The following is a 22447-nucleotide window of genomic DNA, read 5'->3' as shown; positions in this document are numbered from 1 at the left end:
AAGCTAATCAATCCTTTAATGACCCAAGATTAGGGCTTAGTCCCTTATGCTACATTTTTTTTTAAATTTATGAGAGAATATGGTAAAATCTGTGGATTTTTGAAGTGTGGTTGCTGAACATTCAGAGAACATAGGGGCTTAAAATACGGTAAGCCTGGGTGAGTGTTGGGAACCAGGCTAGGCAAGGTTGGTGGAAAGAACACATGGAAATGCCTAGAACGATAAGCACCAAGGGTTAAACCCCTGAAGCTTCTCCTTCCTGCCGTTTGGCTTTGCTCACTTGGAGGGCAGGATTTGTATAGCTGAAGGCAGAGAAATTAGTAGAGATAAAATATTATATTGGCAAGTGCTCATCAATGACATTTAAAAAATAAATATTTCCTGGGGCGTCTGGCTGGCTCAGTTGGAAGTTCATGCGACTCTTGATCTTGGGGCAGTGAGCTTGAGTCCCGCGTTAGGGCATAGAGATCACTGAGAAATAAATAACTCAACTTAAAAAAAATCCTCCCTAATTATGAGAGAATTGCCAGCCTGTCTCTGCGTGGTCAATAAAATCACCTGCGATCCAATGAATCCACCAGCCTCCACCCTTATTAAATTATCCCAGCAGCCCCCAAAGGCCATAATTAATAAGGAATATCCTGGCCCACTTTGCCTTGTCAGTGTCCACTGCATCTTTAATACATTACCTAGTCCCTGGAAACAGGCAGTTGAACACTGTTTGAATTGGAAAACATTAATTTTTTAACTTTTAAATACGGATAACAGGGAACTAATAGCATGGCTTCCCAAAGGAAATGGCCACTGGGGAACTTATTTACAGATCAGAAAGCAGCTCATGAATACAAATTGCCTGGAAGGCATTTAATGCCAGAGGAGATCTGCCAGATACACTGAACATTGACAGTGGCATCAATTCCCAGCAAGGAAGGTTAGTGTCATGGGGCCATCACTCAGTGATACCAGAATGTACTGATGTGTTATGCTCTTGGACACGACGAAAAGATGGTTCATGATCCAAAGAAGATTAATACCAGTACTTACGGCCTAGCTAATGCCTATAATTACCTAAAACGTTTGAAAGAGTGTGACTTAATAGGAGTGGTGCAAATAATGGAAAGTTAAAATAAGGGCTCAGTATTAGCAAGCCTATAATTCATGAATGATCTTTTGTTTTGATGTCTTTATTTTTTTTAATGTACTCTCCACCCATCATGTGGGTCTCGAACTCATGACCCCGAGATCAAGAGTTGCACTTTCCACTAACTAAGTCAGCCAGGCACCCCCATCTTTCAGCTCACAGCAGTGCCGTAATATTAATTTGAAAGCAAAATCTCTTAAAACTGAAAGGAACTTTTATGCCAAAAAGAAAGGTTGCTTTTTTGTTAATTCTTAAGTATTTTCAAAACAATCTTTTCAATTGAATGAAAAAAGAAAAAAAAAGTAGGTGTACTGTGATTTTTTAGTGAGTAAGGTTGGAATTCAAATAATATTATGAAGAAAGTGACACTCACTGTTGGGGGATCCACCAACATTGAAATAAGATTCAGGTTTTCTGTGAAAGGAATCTTCCGAGCTCTCAGCTCTATCTCCCATTGATCTTTAAGCAAATAGTTCCTAAATATCTGATTGAAAGGACCAAGGTAGGAAAGGAATCCAGTGCACAGCAGAATATCACCTACAAGTCTGTGGGGAAAGGAGACAACGTGAGTCACCGAACACATTCACTCTCTCCCATTAATGAGTCAGAAAGGCCACAGTTCAACTTTGTTTTCTTACTAGGCAAAATCCTTCTCCGTTCCCTGCTTAACACTTGGCAACCAGACATGGAGAGACCATGCAAAGGGAGCCCCCAGAGTGCCTGGGTGGCTCAGTTGGTTAAGTGACTGCCTTCAGCTCAGGATCTGGGATCCTGGGATCGAGTTCCACATCGGGCTCCCCACTGCTCTATGGGGAGCCTTCTTCTACCTCTTCCTGTCATTCCCCTTGCTTGTTCTCACTCTCTCTCTCTGTCACATAAATAAACAAAATCTAAAAAAAAAAAAAAAAAGAATCCATTAAAAAAAAAAAAAGGAGCCCCCAAACCCAAAGGGTGGTAGTAGGGGCCACATTTGGGGTAGGCCAAGGAGCAAGAGAGAAACAGCTTCCTTCAAGCCTGTAGGTCCAGAGTCTTGACTCCTAAGTAGGAAAGTATCCTTTTCCCATGCCATGCTGGGGTCCCGTTCAGACTCAGTCCTGATAAATATTTCCTTCTCCCCCTCCGGCTCTCCCTCTCCTCCTCCCACTTCTTGCTATTCTCCGCCTCTTCCATTCCCCCCTCTTCCAGTTTTCTGAGAACACCAATAGACACTCTGACAAGACACCCTGGTACTTAGAGCAACTGATCCACACGTTCAAAATCACTGCGGTGAAGAGTGCAGAACTGGAGAAATTATGTAGACGTTTCTGGCAGATCCAAACAATATCGGAAGCACTCTTGGGGTGCCTGGGGAGCTCAGTTGGTTAATCGTCCAACTTTTGATTTCAGCTAAGGGCATGATTACGGGGTCATGAGATTGAGCCCTGCATTGGGTTCTGCACTGGGCATGGAGCCTGCTTAAGACACTCTCTCCCTCTGCACCTGCCCCCTCACGCCCCACAAACAAAAACAAAAACAGCAACAACAACAAAAAGAAGCACTCGTGTTCTGAAAACCTACATTGCTGAACCAACCTTGAGATTAAACATGTTTCACAACCATTTAATCCCTCTCTTCTACTGAGAGTGGGTAACATCCGCTGTAAGACTCGGAAGTGGATATACAGAAATGAAGGAGCAAAGGGCTTCACTGGGGAGATGTATTTTATTTTCTCTCGTGTCACAGAGAGGTGGTGTTTGGGGTGATGACTAAGAAGGAAAGCAATTATAACCAAGGCCCAAATTTATACCTATTAATCTGAGCTTTGAACTCTTTGCTTTGCTGAGTCCACCGGACCTTTTCTCCACTCAGCCCATCGATGAGGGTGGAAGCTGCCTGCATCTTTTTCCGGCACATATCCGCATCGTTTACCAAATCCTACATTCAGAAAGGGAGAATATCCCAAAGAACTTTTTTAAGTGTTTAATCAAACATCCATTGTATTCACACATAAAAACACAGGGAGGAATTTCTTAGTTTGCAAAATTAACATAATAGTCTAAAAAAGCAATGTGAGTGAAACTTTACATATTAAATTCTGGTAATTAACCCATAATGGAGTAATTTTAACCTTACAAAATCTCAAGGAAAGAGACTTTGTGAGAGACAATGCAAATCACATAAATTAATATAGCATTTCTAGTCCGTGTTTTCAAAACAGAATCAAATCAATAAAATACACCATATTAGGTCTTGGATTTAATAGTTCTCAGTTCTTGGAAGTTCACAAAGTGATTTTTTTTCCTCCCAGGAAATTCTACACAACAGTGATGTGCTGCAGCCAACATGTATCAACTCACCAGAGCCAACAGTTATATTTTAGAAGACTTGGGGGCTAATGTCGAACACAGACATTATTAAATAATTAAATCATATAAACTTGCAATTACAGAAACTACATTACAAGCAAAGGTAATGGATAATCAAAACTCATCACCTCCTAATAATTCACTACAGTTTTGGATGATCTATGCACTTGCGATTATGTCCACTGTACCTGCACGGTGCTATATGGTTAGGGTGCAGGATATAACAAGGCTAGATATACAATCGTGCCCTGCTGTGCAGCTGTTTCCAAATCTGTACTCAGTGTCAGCACATTGGTAACTTAAAACGGACAGTGGTGGGAGGACCTACACCACAGAAATCAGCCAACAGGGCAAATCATGGCTCTTCTCCCCGCGCCTCCAATCCTATTGGTACCAGACCACCACTGCCTACAACCTATCCTACAAGGTTGTATTATGAGCCCTGCCTGATAGATGAACCTTGATCAATTGCCTCCAACTGCCCCATGATTATGCACCTGCACTGGATCACAAACCGACTTTTCTAACCCCCAAATCAGGACCCTTTGGGTATGACATCCCAGCTTACTCTTACCAAAAATGAATATTAAAAACACAAAAAAAGCCCCTAGAGGGATGCCTGGGTGGCTCAGTCAGTTAAACCACTGCCTTTAGCTCAGGTCTTGATTCTGGGGTCCTGGGATCAAGCCCCGAATCAGGCTCCTTGCTCAGCGGGGAGCCTGCTTCTCTCTCTGCCTCTGTCTACCACTCTGCCTGCTTGTGCTCTCTCTTTCTCTATCTCTGACAAATAAATAAATAAAATCTTAAATTAAAAAAAAAAAAAAGACCTTAGAGTGCCAAAAATCCCAAACAGGTAGCCATATCCTGTGAAGGACAGTCACGTATCTATTTTCTTTTTGTCATCAACATTTACCTAACTTCTATATACAACACACACTTTCGGACAATGTTAACACCTCGTTTCTGCAATTTTGTAGATTTAATCTCACCATTTTCTCACTCATGGCTGCATCAAATTTCGCTTGTACTTTATCCAGCTCAGCTTGTTTCTCATCAAGCAGAGCTTGCGCCTTCCCCAGCTCGATATTAGCAACTGCCAGACGGCCCTCCTGCTTGGCCAGGTTAGCCTTAAAAGGAAGAAGAGGTCATTGCATGGAGTGGTAGCAGGTCTGCAAAATATTTTTGGTTTTAATTGATAAATAATAACACAGATTACACAATTTTTGCCCAAGATGGTATTTTTAAAATTATTTTTTATTAACATATAATGTATTATTAGTCCCAGGGGTACAGGTCTGTGAATCGCCAGGTTTACACACTTCACAGCACTCACCATAGCACATACCCTCCCCAATGTCCATAACCCCACCACCCTCTCTCTACCCCCTCCCCAGGCAACCCTCAGTCTGTTTTGTGAGATTAAGAGTCTCTTATGGTTTGTCTCCCTCCCGATCCCATCTTGTTTTATTTATTCTTTTCCTACCCCCCAAACCTCCCACATTGCATCTCCTCTTCCTCATATCAGGGAGATCATATGACAGTTGTTTTTCTCCGATTGACTTATTTTGCTAAGCATAATACCCTCTAGTTCCATCCACATTGTCGCAAATGGCAAGATTTCATTTCTTTTGATGGCTGCATAGCATTCCATTCCATAGCATTCCATTATATATATACATATATATATATATATATATATATATATATATATATATATACACCACATCCTCTTTTTCCATTCGTCTATTGATGGACATCTAGGTTCTTTCCATAGTTTGGCTACTGTGGACATTGCTGCTATAAGCATTCAAGTGCACGTGCTCCTTCGGATCACTACGTTTGTATCTTTAGGGTAAACACCCAGTAGTGCAATTGCTGGGTCATAGGGTAGCTCTATTTTCAACTTTTTGAGGAATCTCCATGCTGTTTTCCAGAGTGGTTGCACCAGCTTGCATTCCCACTAATAGTGTAGGAGGGTTCCCCTTTGTCCACATCCTTGCCAGCATCTATCATTTCCTGACTTGTTAATTTTAGCCATTCTGACTGGCATGAGGTGGTATCTCGTGGTGGTTTTGATTTGTATTTCCCTGATGCCGAGTGATGTGGAGCACTTTTTCATGTGTCTGTTGGCCTTCTAGATGTCTTCTTTGCAGAAATGTCTGTTCATGTCCTCTGCCTATTTCTTTTTTTTTTTTTTTAAGATTTTTTTTTTTAAAGATTTTATTTATTTATTTGACAGACAGAGATCACAGGTAGGCAGAGAGGCAGGTGGGGGGGGGGAGCAGGCTCCCCGCAGAGCAAAGAGCCCGATGCAGGGCTTGATCCCAGGACCCTGAGATCATGACCTGAGCCGAAGGCATAGGCTTTAACCCACTGAGCCACCCAGGCGCCCCTTTTTTTAAGATTTTATTTAATTTGACAGACAGAGATCACAGGTAGGCAGAGAGGCAGGCAGAGTGAGAGGAAGGGAAGCAGGCTCGCTGCTGAGCAGAGAGCCCAATGTGGGACTTGATCCCAAGACCCTGGGATTATGACCTGAGCTGAAGGCAGAGGCTTTAACCCACTGAGCCACCCAGGTGCCCCCTTTGCCCATTTCTTGATTGGATTATTTGTTCTTTGGGTGTTGAGTTTGCTAAGCTCTTTATAGATTTTGGATACTAACCCTTTATCTGATATGTCATCTGCAAATATCTTCTCCCATTCTGTCAGTTGTCTTTTGGTTTTGTTCACTGTATCCTTTGCTGTGCAAAAGCTTTTGATCTTGATGAAGTCCCAATAGTTCATTTTTGTGCTTGCTTCCCTTGTCTTTGGCAATGTTCCTTGGAAGAAGTTGCTGTGGCTGAGGTTGAAGAGGTTGCTGTCTGTGTTCTCCTCAGGGATTTTGATGGATTCCTTTCTCACATTGAGGTCCTTCATCCATTTTGAGTCTATTTTCGTGTGTGGTGTAAGGAAATGGTCCAGTTTCATTTTTCTGCATGTACTGTCCAATTTTCCCAACACCATTTGTTGAAGAGACTTTTTTTCCATTGGACATTCTTTCCTGCTTTGTTGAAGATTAGTTGACCATAGAGTTGAGGGTCTATTTCTGGGCTCTCTATTCTGTTCCATTGATCTATGTATCTGTTTTTGTGCCAGTACCATACTGTCTTGATGATGACAGCTTTGTAATAGAGCTTGAAGTCTGGAATTGTGATGCCACCGACTTTGGCTTTCTTTTTCAATATTCCTCTGGCTATTTGAGGTCTTTTCTGGTTCCATATAAATTTTAGGATTATTTGTTCCATTTCTTTGAAAAAAAATGGATGGTATTTTGATAGGGATTGCATTAAATGTGTAGATTGCTTTAGGTAGCATAGACATTTTCACAATATTTGTTCTTCCAATCCATGAGCATGGAACATTTTTCCATTTCTTGGTGTCTTCCTCAATTTCTTTCATGAGTACTTTATAGTTTCCTGAGTATAGATTCTTTGCCTCTTTGGTTAGGTTTATTCCTAGGTAACTTGTGGTTTTGGGTGTAGTTATAAATGGGACTGACTCCTTAATTTCTCTTTCTTCTGTCTTGTTGTTGGTGTAAAGAAATGTAACTGATTTCTGTGCATTGATTTTATATCCTAACACTTTACTGAATTCCTGTACAAGTTCTAAGCAGATTTGGAGTGGAGTCTTTTGGGTTTTCCACATATAGTATCTTATTATCTGCAAAGAGTGATAATTTGACTTCTTCTTTGGCAATTTGGATGCCTTTAATTTCTTTTTGTTGTCTGATTGCTGAGGCTAGAACTTCTAGTACTATGTTGAATAGCAGTGGTGATAAAGGACATCCCTGCCGTGTTCCTGACCTTAGCAGAAAAGCTCTCTGTTTTTCTCCATTGAGAATGATATTTGCGGTGGGTTTTTCACAGATGCCTTTGGTGATATTGAGGTATGTATCCTCTATCCCTACACTTTGAAGAATTTTGATCAGGAAAGGATGCTGTACTTTGTCAAATGCTTTTTCAGCATCTATTGAGAGTGTCATCTGGTTCTTGTTCTTTCTTTTATTAATGTATTGTATCACATTGATTGATTTGCAGATGTTGAACCAACCTTGCAGCCTGGTAATAAATCCCACTTGGTCGTGGTGAATAATCCTTTTAATGTACTGTTGGATCCTACTGGCTAGTGTTTTGGTGAGAATTTTCGCATCCGTGGCCCAAGATGGTATTTAGAGGCTTAAGTGTGTTCAACTGGGGAAGCAAAGGGTACTGGAGATATTCCATTAAAGTTCTATTTTTTTCTTTCTCTTTTCCTTTTTTTTTTTTTTTTTTTTTCTTTTTCAAGTAGGCTCCACATCTAGCATGGAGCCTAGTGCAGCGCTCAATCTCATGACCCTGAGATCAAGACCCTCATGAGCTAAGATCAAGATTTGGACTCTTAACAGGCTGAGCCTCCCAGACACCCCTCTCTTTTTTCTTTTAATTATTAATGTTCAATATAAAAAACATGGGAAAAAAACACAACAATGCACAGAAAGGATAACAGAAATTATCTGTGATTTTTACCCAGAGACAGTCTCAGTATTGTGTTAAGAGGGTGATTTTTTTTCCAGTTTTTTCTTTTACACTTAATATAGGGTAATCATTTCCCCTTAAACATGTCCTTAAACACTTTTTCCTTGAACATTAGTAGTATGGCTGCCTAATGTCACATTATTTGGATGTATTATAATTTACCTAATCTTAGCCCTACTTTTAGACATCCCCTCCCACCATTTTTAATTATTATAAACAAAGTTATTGGGCATACACACATTTTGGATTGTTTCCTTCTTAAGGATTTTTTGAAGTGAACTTACTGTAATGGTAGATTTTTCATCTTTTTTCTAACTCTGAGAGCATGGACTTAGAAATTACGTTTCTTAGAAATGACTGGTTTCTTAGAAATTCAAAAGAATTGGTAAAGTATAATAGCCCTAAAGCTTCTGGGGTAGAAGTTTTTTGATAACATTCTCATTTTATTTCTCAATACTTAGTTAAATTCAGTCCTCTTTTGCAGGAAACTTTAATTTAAATAATATGAATAGTATTGTTATTAAATTTAATTTTTCTAGTATATTTACATATAACTTTAAAATTTGTTTTCTAATTATTTAAATCCACACACCTGTGATTATACATATTTTCTTCATGATATTTTCCAAGAATATATCTTTTATGTTTTGTTTTTGCAAAGCAACAATTCTTCAATTCTGCTACTTTTCTCTAATATTTAATGTTATTTTTATTAGCTCTATTCCACTTTCCTTAAGCTTTGTGTGTATGTATATTTATAAGTAAGTAGGTATCATTGTGTTTAATTAAAGAGCTAAGAAAGCCATTGGGCTACATCACAAAAGCTTTGGCAACTAACTTTTGTTATCATTTCCTAAAAAGAAGTTACTGGCTTCTTTTTTTTTTTTAATGCAAACTTTCTAATTTTATTGCTTATAATCAGAGAGTGAGGCTTCAGCAATTTCTGCTTTTGGGAACCGAGTCAAGATCTTCTTTTACTGTTGAGTATGATGAATTTTCATAAATGTTTCTCAGTCACTAGAAGTAATTTCATACTTTTTGTTCATATTCAAGAAAGTTCAATGCAGCTATTCAACTTTAAAAAATGATACAGTTGTAAAATCTCTACGTAATTATTAGTTTATGCCTGCTAAAGACTGAATATATAGTTTTCAGGACTGAGAACAAAGTTAAAAATGTGGGGCCCATTATTAAAAAATTATGGAGAACTTCAACAAAGTGACAGCAGAGCATTAAGCCAAGCATGCACCCTTCTAAACCAGGGGTCCTGTGTGAACAGGTCACACACCCACAAAACCAGACTTCTCCACAATCTCAAATTATAGTATTATTTTTGTTAATTTCCACTTACAATATTAAAGCCTTTTACTTTTTGTAATTTGATAATATTTTATTTATTACAAAAAGCATTATTACAATTAAGTCTCACTGTGGATCATACTTTTTAATAAAAATTAACTCCATTCTTCTGAGTTCATTTTTTCTTAAATTCTATATCCCTTGGTATCTTTTGGTTTTAGAGGATTCCTACCATTTTCTCATCATATCCCTTTATTAAAACTTTTTAATTTTCAACATATTTTCTATTTTTTTCCAAGCTACTTATATGGAAAGTTTTAAAAGGTAGCCATTTCTATAGGGTTTATTATGACAACCAGCAACCCCCTGCCTACCTGCCCATCATTTTCCACTCCGCGGAGCAACCACTTTCAGCCTTCAGCTTTATGTGGGGGCAGAGGGCAGGAGGGTAGTAAGCGTCTGGGTGGTGTATTTCATGAACCCTTTGCACTCCTGCAAATGCTCCCTCAGACTGGAAGAACAGTCTGGCACAGTGTAAATGGTGTATGTGTGCTTGCGCGTGCGTGCGTCCACGCTCATGTATGCATGCATGCGTGTACCTACCACTTACTCCTTAAGTCGCATCCTTAAGAATGTCTTTTTGTTCCCCTTATAAGTAAAGGTCAGCTTGGCCAGTTCTTGCATTCTTGGGCCACCACAATTTCCTCAATACTCTGCACATATTTTCTCATTACATTCTAATATTTAGGGTTGCAGGAAGTCTGTGCCATCCTGATTTCTCTTCTGCAACCTTTTTTGATTTTGACTGATCATTTGTTTCTTAGATGCATATAAGGGTTTTCCCCCCTATCTTTCAAATTTAAAACATTTCTGGGTGTTGAGCTTTATTTTTATAAACGTTGTTGGGAATATAGTAATCAAATTCTACCTCCAAACCTAATCTCTTTAAACTTTAAAGAAATGGCAAGTTTTCTTTTATGACAGCTTAATTGTTACTGGCAATGAATCCATTTCCTGTTTAAGTTAACAAGTTGGTTTTGATTTCTTGTCCGCAATGCCAAGAAACACTAATCAGAGGTAAAGAAAACAAGAGATGTGAGAGGACATGAAGAAAATAAAAAAATTAGTCAAAATTATGCTTTGTCTTTTCATAGGAGTAATACCAGAGATAGATTTTATTAAACATTGATTTCCTAGGAGAAGGAGGGAAACTTTTACCTTCAGAGGCAACACTTCTCTATTGATACCATAAAATGTTGCCATAGCAAGCGTCCAAGATAGCAGACCAGCCACATTCCCACAGACTTTTTTGGCATTTTCCAAAGAATAATCATCCATGTTAAAATACGGCTGCAGTAACTCAACAGTCTCTTCATTTATAGTATCCTTGGGGAACTGCTGGAGGCTCCACAGGAACCCTGTTGCACTCATCAACTGAAAAATAGCATTACAACCTGTAAGCTCTGGGAGTAAATAAATACTTTCTTCCTGAGTTAGCATATAATTCTAAATTGAATTTTTTCAAAGAAGTAATGATTGATACACTCTTAAACATATAAATCAAGACTATGATGGTAGTCAGCCTAAATCTGTAAGTTGCAAACTGTCTTCCTGTGACTGTGGTGAGAGAGTAAAGAAGAAAAAATATGTAAGTTTCCTGTCCAGTGCATGCATCCAAATGCCACCAACCATACAAGCTCTCTTTTGGAGACTGGGTTTGAGTGACATCAAGAGTGTGGCAAGGGGTGCCTGTGTGGCTCCATCAGTTAAACATCTGCCTTCAGCTCAGGTCACGATCCCAGGGTCCTGGGATCCAGCCCTGCATCAGGCTCCATGCTCAGTGGGGAGCCTGCTTCTCCCTCTTCATCTGTCACTACCCCCTGCTTGTGCTCTCTCCTTCTCTCTCTCTGTCAATAAATAAATCTTTAAAAAAAAAAAAAAGCCTCTGGTTTTAAACACTTTTTACAAAAAGAAACCATTCAGCTTTACAATCTTTCCCTACTTACACTTTGGGAAATGCAATCTAAGAAAAAGTCTTCAGTACACAATTATCAATTACTGCCTGCCAGCTTGTGTGATCTATATTGAAGGTCCTGGGCTGGGAAAATCTAATGCACCTTTAGGACTTGCAAAGATTTTTTTTACTTACTTTTAATGACTCTCCCCAGGAAGGCTTGCAGCAAGGTTTTTCTGGATCCATAGTAACTGGGTCAATTTTCTTTTGAAATAGTAGCAGGACACAGTCCATGATTCTCATAATAAGATGCGGGGGCTTGGCAAGTTTCCTGACTGTAGCAATATCATTTGGTTTGATAGTCTGCATTTGGGATTAGGAATCAATATATTATTTTGTTGAGTAGTGTTAGTAATCATATTGATATCTAATGCTTTTAAACAATGAAAGTAGAAAGCTTTAAAATGTATTTTCTCCCTATCCCCTGACATTATCCCCTTAAAGACTTGTATTCCAAGATTTTCGCATTATGCTTTTTTCATTATCTTGGGATTTGTATTAGTTTTTATTCTCTTTTCTCCTGTTGCCCTCAACTAATTGCTGTAGAATATCACTACCATTCATTGCCCTCCACCTCAAGTCTATGTTGGCAGCAAGCCTCATTGATGGGTAACATTCACGTAACTTGTATCTTCAGAGCACATACTCTAAGTGTGGTAGGAAAAGAGGAGCACAGGAACCCTGTTGCACTTCTGAATAACAGAAACCTTACCTTCAGTGTTCATTTTAAGGGCTGCCCTATCTAAGGAAGGGGGAGAAATTCAAAAGAGAAAAGAGAAGTTATTACAACATATGGCTCACAAAAATATTTTTCCAAGTTTCTATCTGTCAGCGGGGCTTGGAATAAGACGTTAGCTGACATTCAAGGCAGGAAGGATTGGAACATAACATGATCAATAAAATCCCCTAAGACTTGTTTGTTCAGTGATTTCTCTTTCTTGTATATTATTGTAGTACTCATAAAGGGAGTGGGGGTGGAGAATGTGTCCTGATCATTGTCACAATTTTATTAAATGATTATCATAAATCTAGTTACTCAGCAAATACAGGCATCCTCCCATTTTTCAAAAAAAGAAAGAAAACAAAGAAAAATAGTCCTGTCCTCATAATCTTCCAAGGAAGAACGCACAATTACCCTAAACTAGAATTGTCATTGTGCTAGAAGCAGAGGGATGACAGGAAACACGAGGGTGAACCAGAAGAGCCAAAACCTTCCTGGAAGGGATGAGCCTGGTCCTGGAGAATGACTCTTATTAGGCAATGAAGGTTAAGGAAGGCATTCCTGGCAGAGGGAGAGACGCATTTAAACAGACCGTGGTTCTTCCAGAAGCCTGTGGGTGTTTCTGCATGGCCGAACCATACTGTGTGTGGAGACAGAATGACAGAAGGGCTCAAGGGGTAGACAGGAGCCCAGTTACCAGTTGCAACAGCAGCACTGATTATTTACTAAGTACTTTCTGTGTGTCCAGCAAACTGTATTCATTACTTTTAATGCTTACATTGATCCTTCAAGGATCAATGAGGAATTATAATCCCCACAGCGATCCAAAAAAAGTGAAGTAAATTTACTACAGATCATCTATTTAGGGAGTGGTGGTTGCAAGAGGCAACTATAGGTTGTCCCCCAGCTGTGGACGCCTAGCCGCGGGCCTTATCCTAAGAGGCCCCAGAACCCGCGAGAAGATTTTTAAAAGGCACATAATGGGGCGCCTGGGTGGCTCAGAGGGTTAAGCCTCTGCCTTCTGCTCAGGTCATGATCTCAGGGTCCTGGGATCGAGTCCCGCATCGGGCTCTCTGCTTGGCGGGGAGCCTGCTTCCTCCTCTCTCTCTCTGCCTGCCTCTCTGCCTACTTGTGATCTCTCTCTGTCAAATAAATAAATAAAATCTTTAAAAAAAAAAAAAGGCGCATAATGTAATCTGGAGGGGATGCTTTGGAGGAACTGGGGAGGCTGTCTGTATAATCAGAATCCCTTACACTATTGTTCAGGCCATGAATCACTCGCATTATTTCTCAGCTCTCATGGAAAGCTGATTTGTGGAATGAAACTAACAAGTTATAAGAACTGAAGACTTAAAAAAAATTAGAACTCAGAATATTGAACCAACAGAAACATTTCTCTTCAGACTCAGAGATTATCAATCACACTAGAATTCCATTCCGTTTTCAGATTCTAGAAGTTGCGTGGTGACTTTTGCAGAAGGACCCAAGGAGTGGGCTGGGACAGGCGCTGAGAGGGGTAACAGCGCATGCTCACATTCAGGGCCGCCTCTGCTTCTTCGAGGGCGGGCTTGGCAGCCTCCAGCTTGGTCTCCGCTTTTACTTTCTCACTGTCAATTTCATCCACAATTTTTTGAGCTTTGTCTTTCACCTCCTGCACTTCGTTTTTCACTTTGGCTGAAGCCTGAGCACTTACCGTGACTTCTGCCAGTACCTGTTAAATTGAGGGGACACATGAGGGCAAATAGGTAGCTTTTGAGCAAAATGGACAGATTTGAGCAGTGAGAGAATATTCATTTGATATAATAGAAAACACAAATAAGAGCAAATTTATTCCCTATGTATATTTTATATATATTCCCCAATCTATGTATTAAGGTGTATTACAGTAACTCCTTTAAGCAGTTCCTTGAAATCTTCTATGTTCTAAGCTTCCCTGAGGCTTACAAATATATAAATAAATATATATATTATATTTATATGCCAAATATATAAATAAACATTTTAAGCTTTCAGGAAAATGGCATTTTCATTCTACGTAATTTCTAGAAAATTAACACAGCTCAAGTATGTGTAATGGAAGAAAGTCAGAAACCATACCAAAGCCCAGGTAAGGAAAATAAAATAGGTTGTATTTGTTGAATGCCTATACAGCAGGACAATGCTAAGACCCTCTCTTATGCTCTCTCTCATTTTAGTAACTGACTAAGGTAAGTACCCACTTAACCAACTCAGTGAGTGGAAGATGATGGTCACAGATCAAGGAACAGCATACATATATCCTTATCAACTTGGGAGGAGTTTTTTGTTTGTTTGTTTATTTGTTTTTAACTCCACCAACAATTCCTCTTAGCTTTTTCCCTCCTTGACATAAACTTCAGATGAGACTTGGGCCATACTAGAAACGCTGAGTATGCAGGAACCTCAAAGAGAAGACCAAATATAACTTAGAGAGAGGCAAACATTTCATAGACAGATGAGCGAGAACAAAAAAGAAAGACCCAGAGAAGAAAGAACAGTCTTAGACCAGGTAGAGGATATAATAATCTAGGTGTCTCTTGGTGTAAGTTAAACAAAAATACCTAATAGTCATTGTGAACGTTATCTCACTAGAAATAGTCTGTGAGTTTATACATTATTTTTTTTTAAGATTTTATCTATTTATTTGAAAGAGAGAGAAAGAAAGAGGGAGAGGGAAAGAGAGCACAAGCAGGGGGAGGGGCAGAGAGAGAGGGAGAAGCAGACTCCCCATGGAGCAGGAAGCCCAATGTGGGACTCAATTCCAGGGACCTAGGATCATAACCCAAGTCGAAGGTGATGTCCCACCAACTGAGCCACCTGGACATCCTACATTATACATTTTTAGTAACATTTTTTTTTTAAATATTTTATTTATTTATTTATTTGACAGACACAGAGATTACAAGTAGGCAGAGAGGCAGGCAGAGAGAGAGGGGGAAACAGGCTCCCCACTGAGTAGAGAACCCAACATGGGGCTTGATCCCAGGACTTTGGGATCATGACCTGAGCCCAAGGCAGATGCCCAACCACTGAGGCACCCAGGCACCCCTTTAGTAACATTTTTAAACAATGCTTTTTAAGATGTGGACTACAATTCCTCACCACTGGTTATACAGTAAATGCCAACTCACTTCATCTGCTTTTATGGAAGCCACTGCCAGCTCCTTCTCCTTTATTGCGAGGTCCTGAGAGAGCTTAGCCACTGATTCACTCGCCTCCATGAGCTTATCCAGACCTTTACAAACACACACACACACACATACACGCTTGCTTAGTATCTGAACATCCCTTCATCAAGTATTTGCTCAGTATTTACTACTTACAAGGAACTGTACCAGTATTGTAACAACCATAAGATAATTATTTATAGATAAATACGTATGTATGCGGAGCATCGATACTGACCATATCTCTGAGGGTTTTGACAGGGGGTGAAGAACACCATCTAGCTAAACTTAAGGGAAGATCCCAAGGCCATACTGACTAAGATTAACTTAGGAAACTTCGTTGACAAAATTAGTCCTCTCCTTGGCTTTGCAAACATCATTTTTAATGGTGTAAATATCATTTTTTTTTGCCTTTGAATCACACTGCAGCTGTGACAAATGAACAGGTAATACAGTCATAGTCGTGTGGTTCTCTTTGCTGTGAAAATGAAAACAGCTGCTAACACCTGTGCGACTGGCCCTGTGACTTTCAGTGCTATAGAGCACAATAACTGGATTTTCTCCCATTCCAGCTGAGTTCTAGACAGTGGTGTGTGGGTGAGCATTTAGCATGAGTGTCTTGGGAGGAGGGGGAGCACTCATCTGTATGTTTCCCAATTTCCATGGTGTCAGTATTCCCACAAGGGCTGATCTGAAGTTACGAAGAGATTCCCAGTAGCACACCATTCATTATATGCCTACCATACTGATAGAATAGAAATAACCTCAACAACATTCATAGCAGTAAAATAGAGTAAAAATAACTAAGATGTGATGAATTTTGAGTATTCTTGCCTTTTTCCTTTTTTTAAAGATTTTATTTATTTGAGAGAGAGAGCATGGTTGGGGAGGAAAGGCAGAGGCAGAGGGAGAAGCAGACTCTCCACTGAGTAGGGAGCCTGACTCAGGGCTCAATCCCAGGACCCTGGGATCATGACCTGAGCTGAAGGGATATGCTTAACCGACTGAGCCATCCAGGCATCCCTGTTCTTGCCTTTTTCAAACATAATTTATTTGTAAGTTTATAGGATTTAATTTTTAATTAAAGATGTGCTATGTAACCAGATTATAAAATTCCTATGAATTAACAATCAACTCTAGAGGCTACAAGTAGCTCCAGCCCACCACTGATCATAGAGAATCATATGGAAAGCTACAAGAAGGTGAGCTATGAGAAAAAAAGAGGACAGTTTCTTCCACAGTGTTTCCATCAGTGTAACTGCACAGATCTTGGAGATCTTGGAGCTATGGGATCATATTTTTTGCAGAAGAAGGGGGGGCCAGGATTTTTGCACTTCTTTTTGGAAGTGCAAATGCTTTCTTAATGTGTAATTTTCTTAACATGTAATTTGTTCCAATTTATACTTTTTCTGCTTATATTACATGTACTGGACATAGAAATTCATTGTTCAGGTAAACTACCTCTTTTTGTTTTGATTTTATTTTTCCTTTTCCTTTGTTAGAAATCTGAGAAGCATTAACATGGCAAACTTTATGCAAATCAAAACAAACTGTAATGAAACAAAAACTGAAATCGTAGTCAGTTCCCAAGAGGTGGCTTTTCTCCACCTGCAGGTAGCAACTCAGTGACAATGGGGCTCCTGCCCCAACAGCCTGAACCCAGAGTTGAAGGGGCAGGGAGAAAATGTTCAAGAGAGAAAACAGGCTACCTCTGTTTAGATTTTCTTCTCCTCAGAAGTTCCATTTTGTTTTGTTTTGTTTTGTTTAAGATTTTATTTATTTGAGAGGGAAAGCAAACACAAGTAAGAGGAAGGGTAGAGGGAAAGGCAGAAGCAGACTCCCCACTGAACATGGAGCCCAACACGGGGCTCCATGACAGGACCTGAGATCATGACCTGATCCGAAGGCAGATGCTTAACCAACGGAGTCACCCAGAAGCCCCTGCCTGGAAGCTTCTTAACAGGTAAAAGACCCTAACGGTATCCCTCAAAATAATCTATTACTAAGAGTAAAGTCAGTACTTTGCTTTCAAACACAGTATCAACTACTGTAATATATATAATATTAAACACATTACATATATATGCATAATATGCATATTACATACATACAATAATATACACATATATGCAATAATACATATGTATTACATTATCATTTCATATTATATCATATATATACATATATACATTAAATATATTACATGTTGTTTCCATATAATGGTGTGTTTCATCAGCCATGTTGGGAGTACTGACCATGGAATCTGGGAAATGTACAGATGAGTGTTACCCCTTTCCCCCCAAAACCATATGATTCCAATATATTCCACATATATATATATGTGTGTATATATATATGCATAATCTGTGGATATATATATATATGGATTCCTATCAAGAAGCTCTTAAAAGATCCCATTCTGCTTACCAATATTCATGCGTTCAGCTTGTTCATTGATATGTTTCACCTTTTCAGTATAAATGTTCTTATAACCATTTATAAATGAGAGATAAGACTTAGGAGTCACGTGTGCTCTTCGGCGGTATCTGAAAATAGAACGTTAAAATGATCTTCATCTCTATCATTCTGATTATACCTAGAAAGCATCCTACAGACACTCTTCCCACTGTGGAATCAGTGTAATTCTGAAGGGTGATTCACTAGCGGGAGGGCAGGAACTGTGAATGGTCACACTTGATTCAAGTGTTCAACTCACTGTGGCTTTAGTACAGTAATTCTATTTAATGGTAGAATTAAATAAAAGGAATAATTTTATACAGGAGAAACGCAAGTCAAAGAAGAGCTCCTCACATACTATAAAATAATTTTATCTTTTAGTTATTTTTTCACTTTTGGAGTTCTGAAGATTTTTTTTTTTTAAGATTTTATCCACCTATTTGACAGACAGAGATCACAAGTAGGCAGAGAGGCAGGCAGGGAGAGAGGGGGAAGCAGGCTCCTCCCTGAGCAGAGAGCCCGATGTGGGGCCCGATCCCAGGACCCTGAGAACATGACCCGAGCTGAAGGCAGAAGCTTCAACCCACTGAACCACCCAGGCACCCCTGAAGATTTTTAACATTAAAACAATTTTAAGGACCCAGGCATATATGTGACTAGCACTTAAGCATTTGATAAATAGCACATTCAGAATAAACTTATCCAACCTAAAAGGATATGAGAATTTTGGAAAATACACCAAATTTTTCAAAAATAAAGACAGTTTTTTGTAGCTGTAAGAAGGTAAAACTTTCCACAGATGACAGTGGCAGAAGGAGTTCAAGTTAAATGGAAGGAAAATCTTGCTAAGCATAAGAATACACATGGATCCACCAAGAGGATCTGGAGGGTGGTTATCTAGAACTATTTAGGTGGGGGAGTTTCTGGGGATAGGGTCCAGGATAAACATCCTTTTATGAGACAGGCACCTCTAAGTGTTACTTAGACTCTCTAGCTGGAAAAATTCCTTCTGGCAGGTTCATTGCCTCCAGAAGCCCAGCGATTATTTTGGTCCACCTTTATTCCCATCTATCAAATGTACACAGTGGCTATCATGCTTTGGGAGGGGAAGAAGTTGTATTTTTGAACTGCTGACAACAGTTTTCACATGTGAACACCACTGCTACTTTTAGCCAATGGACTCTCCTGCAGTTAATTAAAATTATTTGGCACGAAAACATTGCTAAGACTAAGAAATGCAAACACAAAACCCAAATGTCCCTTAACATAAGGCAATAGTGAAATGTACTTCTTTAATCAAAATAAACAATGCATTTGAGTAGGAAACTAATTTTAAACCATTTATCGGGAATTAGTTAAGTCATTTTCAAAAAAGAAATTAAGCAAAGGAAATAAAGTGATTCATTAAGCATCTGCTCCTTTGAGGCCTGGAGGGAAAGAGGTGCTTAAGTAAGGACACTAGTTCATCTTGAAGTCTCATTGATTTATCCTGATTTCAATACATAATCACTAGAAAATCAAAGCCAGAAAAAAAATCTAAGTGCAGCTGGGACCTTGTACACAGTCGATCTGGCTGCTGACAGAATTCCTCTCTGGAGTGAACTCTGGTGCTACAGCCAGACCTCAGAGAAAGCCACTCACCGTTGGAAATAATTTTCACAGCTCTCGGAGACCATGTCATGAAAGAGGCCCATTGTCTCTACAACCTGTCTTTTAGTGTCACTGGAGCAGACAATATTATAGTCTGAAAGGAAATAGGAGGCCACTGCAATCAAGGCCTCCTTCGGCCAGCGACTAAACCAGTCCATGGTGCAACCTGATATCAAGCCAGGAAATTTCAAAGAACGGGCTCGGAACTTCTCGCCAACCTGTTGACAACAAAGTCAGAAAGCGTCAGACATACAGAGTGATTACGATTCCGCTCGAGAGAGGCTTAGGTATTCAGAGCCAACGGTGTGACATCTCAATTTAAAAAAAAAAAATCTTATGCTGCATTAATATATCAATGAAATGTTCAGATGAAGGGAGGTAGTATTCCCACACTGTTCCTCCACACCGTTCCCTGATGTAAGACTAGATCTGGCATTACTGGGTTGGATTCTAAAAATTACCTTTAAGAGGAAAGTGACAAACTAAGACTCTTCTAAAGAGAGATGACCAGGATGGTGAAAGCCCTGGACACGAGGACAAGTGAGAATAGCAGAAGGGGTGGGAGGTGTTTGGTCCACAAAGGAAGCAACTTTGGGAATCTGCAAAAACTTTCTCTAAATATATGAGGAGCTAGGTATGGGGGGCAGGGAGGGATTGGATTCATTTTACAAGCCAAAACAGAATCACAGGCGGAAAAAAAAACAGAGACAAAATTCAATTCATCCCATAGAAGCCCTCTCTGGTAATTAGACTATCTAAAAATTAAGCAGGCTGGCTTGTAAGTTAGTGAGACCCACTGAGCAGAGCTGCCTGATACAACTAGGATTGTGGAAGCGTTCTGTGTCTGTGCCATCCAGTATGGTGGCCACAAGCCACATGTAGTTACTGAGCACTTGAAATAGCACCAATGGGACTGAAGAATTGAATTTTTATTTTTACTTCATTTTAACTAATCAAAATTTAAATGGCCATACATGTCTAGTAGCTACCCTACTGGATAATACAGTGTGCTAGGGATATTCAAACCTACATCAGGGACATTCTAGATCATATGTCTATATTGGAGGAAGAGCTGGACAGGACCACCAAATTCCTTACAATCCAAGTGATCTATATCTCTAGGCAATTAATGGAAGTTGTAGGCTATGTAATAATATCTAATAAAATGAATATTTTAGATTATTACACTTTGGTATGAGATTGCCTCCAGCAGAGACTGGTGGTAGTGAAGTGTTGATTTCAATTCAGTGTGACAAATGTTAGTTTCTGAGCAAATCATCTCATCAGAGAAGGTAAACTGTTAAGTACATTTCAACAAATAATTTCTCCCACGTAAATATAAAGTAACAACTCACTGGAGAAAAGCAGAGAACAACATGCAAGTTCTTCCTTGATCTTGAAATGAAGTACTCATACAGATTATCGAAGGTAGGAGGGTGGCGAGGCAGTTCCTTCTTCATCACTGATATCAGACCTTGGGTGATTTCATCCATCTCATCTCGTGCAAACAGATTGGAGATCTTTGAGAAACAGACAAGACTCGTACTTTGTAAGTTCCCCATACCAATTCCCCGCCCCCCACATGTCATGTTTTCTCATATTTTCTTTCTGCATCTCCATAGTCAAAATCCCTCATTTGCCAGAGATAACCAAGAATACAACTTGTTATTGGGCAGTTTAATCAAGAGGAAATTTTGTTTCCCTTTGCTCCAATAGCTATCACCAAAAAAGTATCTCTCTATCATCCCAATAATCTCTTTAGAATGTCCAGTGATGCCCTGTGTTCTCTGATTCATGGGCCAATTCTGGGTCTGAGGTAATTTTTTACTATGTGTATTTTTTTCATGTATAATCAATATACAACATTATAATAGTTTGCAGTGATTCAACATTTGTATATACTGGGCAATGATCACCATACTAAGTCTAGTTACCATCTGTCACCCTATGAAGTTACACTATACTATTGACTACATTCCCCAAGCTATATCTTACATCTCCATGACTTCTTTATTTTATAGCTTTTTTTGTAACTTGTACTTCTTGATACCCTTTGCTCATCTCCCCCACTCCCATCCCAGCAAGTTCCCCTTCCTCTGTCAACCACCAATCTATACTCTCTATCTAGGAGATATAGAGGGTTTTGCTTTGTGTTTTCAATATCTCATATTTAAAAAAGCATGCAGTATTTGCCTTTCTCTAACTTATTTCACTTAACTTACTACTCTGAAGTTCTACCCATGTGCTCACAAATGGCAAGATTATATTTTTTGTTGGGGCTAAGTAGTATTCCATTGTGTGTGTGTGTGTGTGTGTGTGTGTGTGTGTGTACACACATGCCATATCTTCTTTATCCTTTTATTCACTTACGGTATCTGGGTTGTTGCCATATTTCGGCTACTGTAAATATTGCTACAATGAGCAAAGGGTGCATATATCTATTTGAATTAGTGTCTTCATTTTCTTCAGCTAGCTACCCAGTCGTGGAATTGCTGGATCACACAGTGGTTCTATTTTTAACTTTTTGAGGCTCCTCCATACTGCTTTTCAAGTGACCGAATCAGTTTGCATTCCCACCAACAGTGCATGAGGGTTCCCTTTTCTCCACATCCTTATCAAAACTTTTTATTTCTTATCTTTTTGATAACAGCTATCCTGACAGGTGTGCGATGTTATCTTGCAGTGGTTTTGCTTTCCATTTTTCTGACAATTAATGATGTTGATCATTTTTTCATGTGCTTATTAGCCATTTATATATTTTCTCTGGAAGAATATATATTCAGATCCTCTGATCTATAATCTATAGGATTATTTGGGGGTTTTGTTGTTGTTGTTGTTAAGTTGGAGGAGTTCTTTATATATTTTGAATATTAACCCCTTATCAGATATTCGACTTACAAATATCTTCTCCCATTTAGTAGGTTACCTTTTAATTTTGTTGATGGTTACCTTCACTGTGCAGAAGCATTTTAGTTTGATATAGTCCCATCTGTTTCTTTTTCCATTAGTTCCTCTTGCTTTTGGAGTCACATCCATAAAAACATTGCTAAGACCAATGTCAGAGAGCTTACCACATATGTTT

The 22447-nt window shown here is 39.2% G+C and overlaps 1 protein-coding gene across 2 annotated transcripts in view; it reads right to left on the bottom strand.

Moving 5' to 3' along the window:
• Positions 1-22447, bottom strand: part of DNAH8 (dynein axonemal heavy chain 8) — a gene marked incomplete at its 3' end in the record, with an annotated part of 317468 nt that overhangs the window by 98576 nt on the left and 196445 nt on the right. For both annotated transcript variants that reach the window (XM_080806629.1, XM_080806628.1), the window contains exons 60-69: positions 20721-20885; positions 19357-19583; positions 17686-17804; positions 15223-15326; positions 13608-13784; positions 11488-11655; positions 10557-10772; positions 4476-4613; positions 2928-3055; positions 1515-1686 (exon numbers count right to left, since the gene is read on the bottom strand). In XM_080806629.1, the coding sequence (XP_080662755.1) occupies positions 1515-1686; positions 2928-3055; positions 4476-4613; positions 10557-10772; positions 11488-11655; positions 13608-13784; positions 15223-15326; positions 17686-17804; positions 19357-19583; positions 20721-20885 (1614 nt within the window). The remainder of the gene's footprint in view (positions 1-1514; positions 1687-2927; positions 3056-4475; positions 4614-10556; positions 10773-11487; positions 11656-13607; positions 13785-15222; positions 15327-17685; positions 17805-19356; positions 19584-20720; positions 20886-22447) is intronic.

Source organism: Martes martes, assembly GCF_963455335.1.
Source record: "Martes martes genome assembly, chromosome: 6".
NCBI classification, from domain to species: domain Eukaryota; kingdom Metazoa; phylum Chordata; class Mammalia; order Carnivora; family Mustelidae; genus Martes; species Martes martes.
Note: the sequence above shows the minus strand (reverse complement) of the source record. Positions and strands in the feature narration are given on the sequence as shown.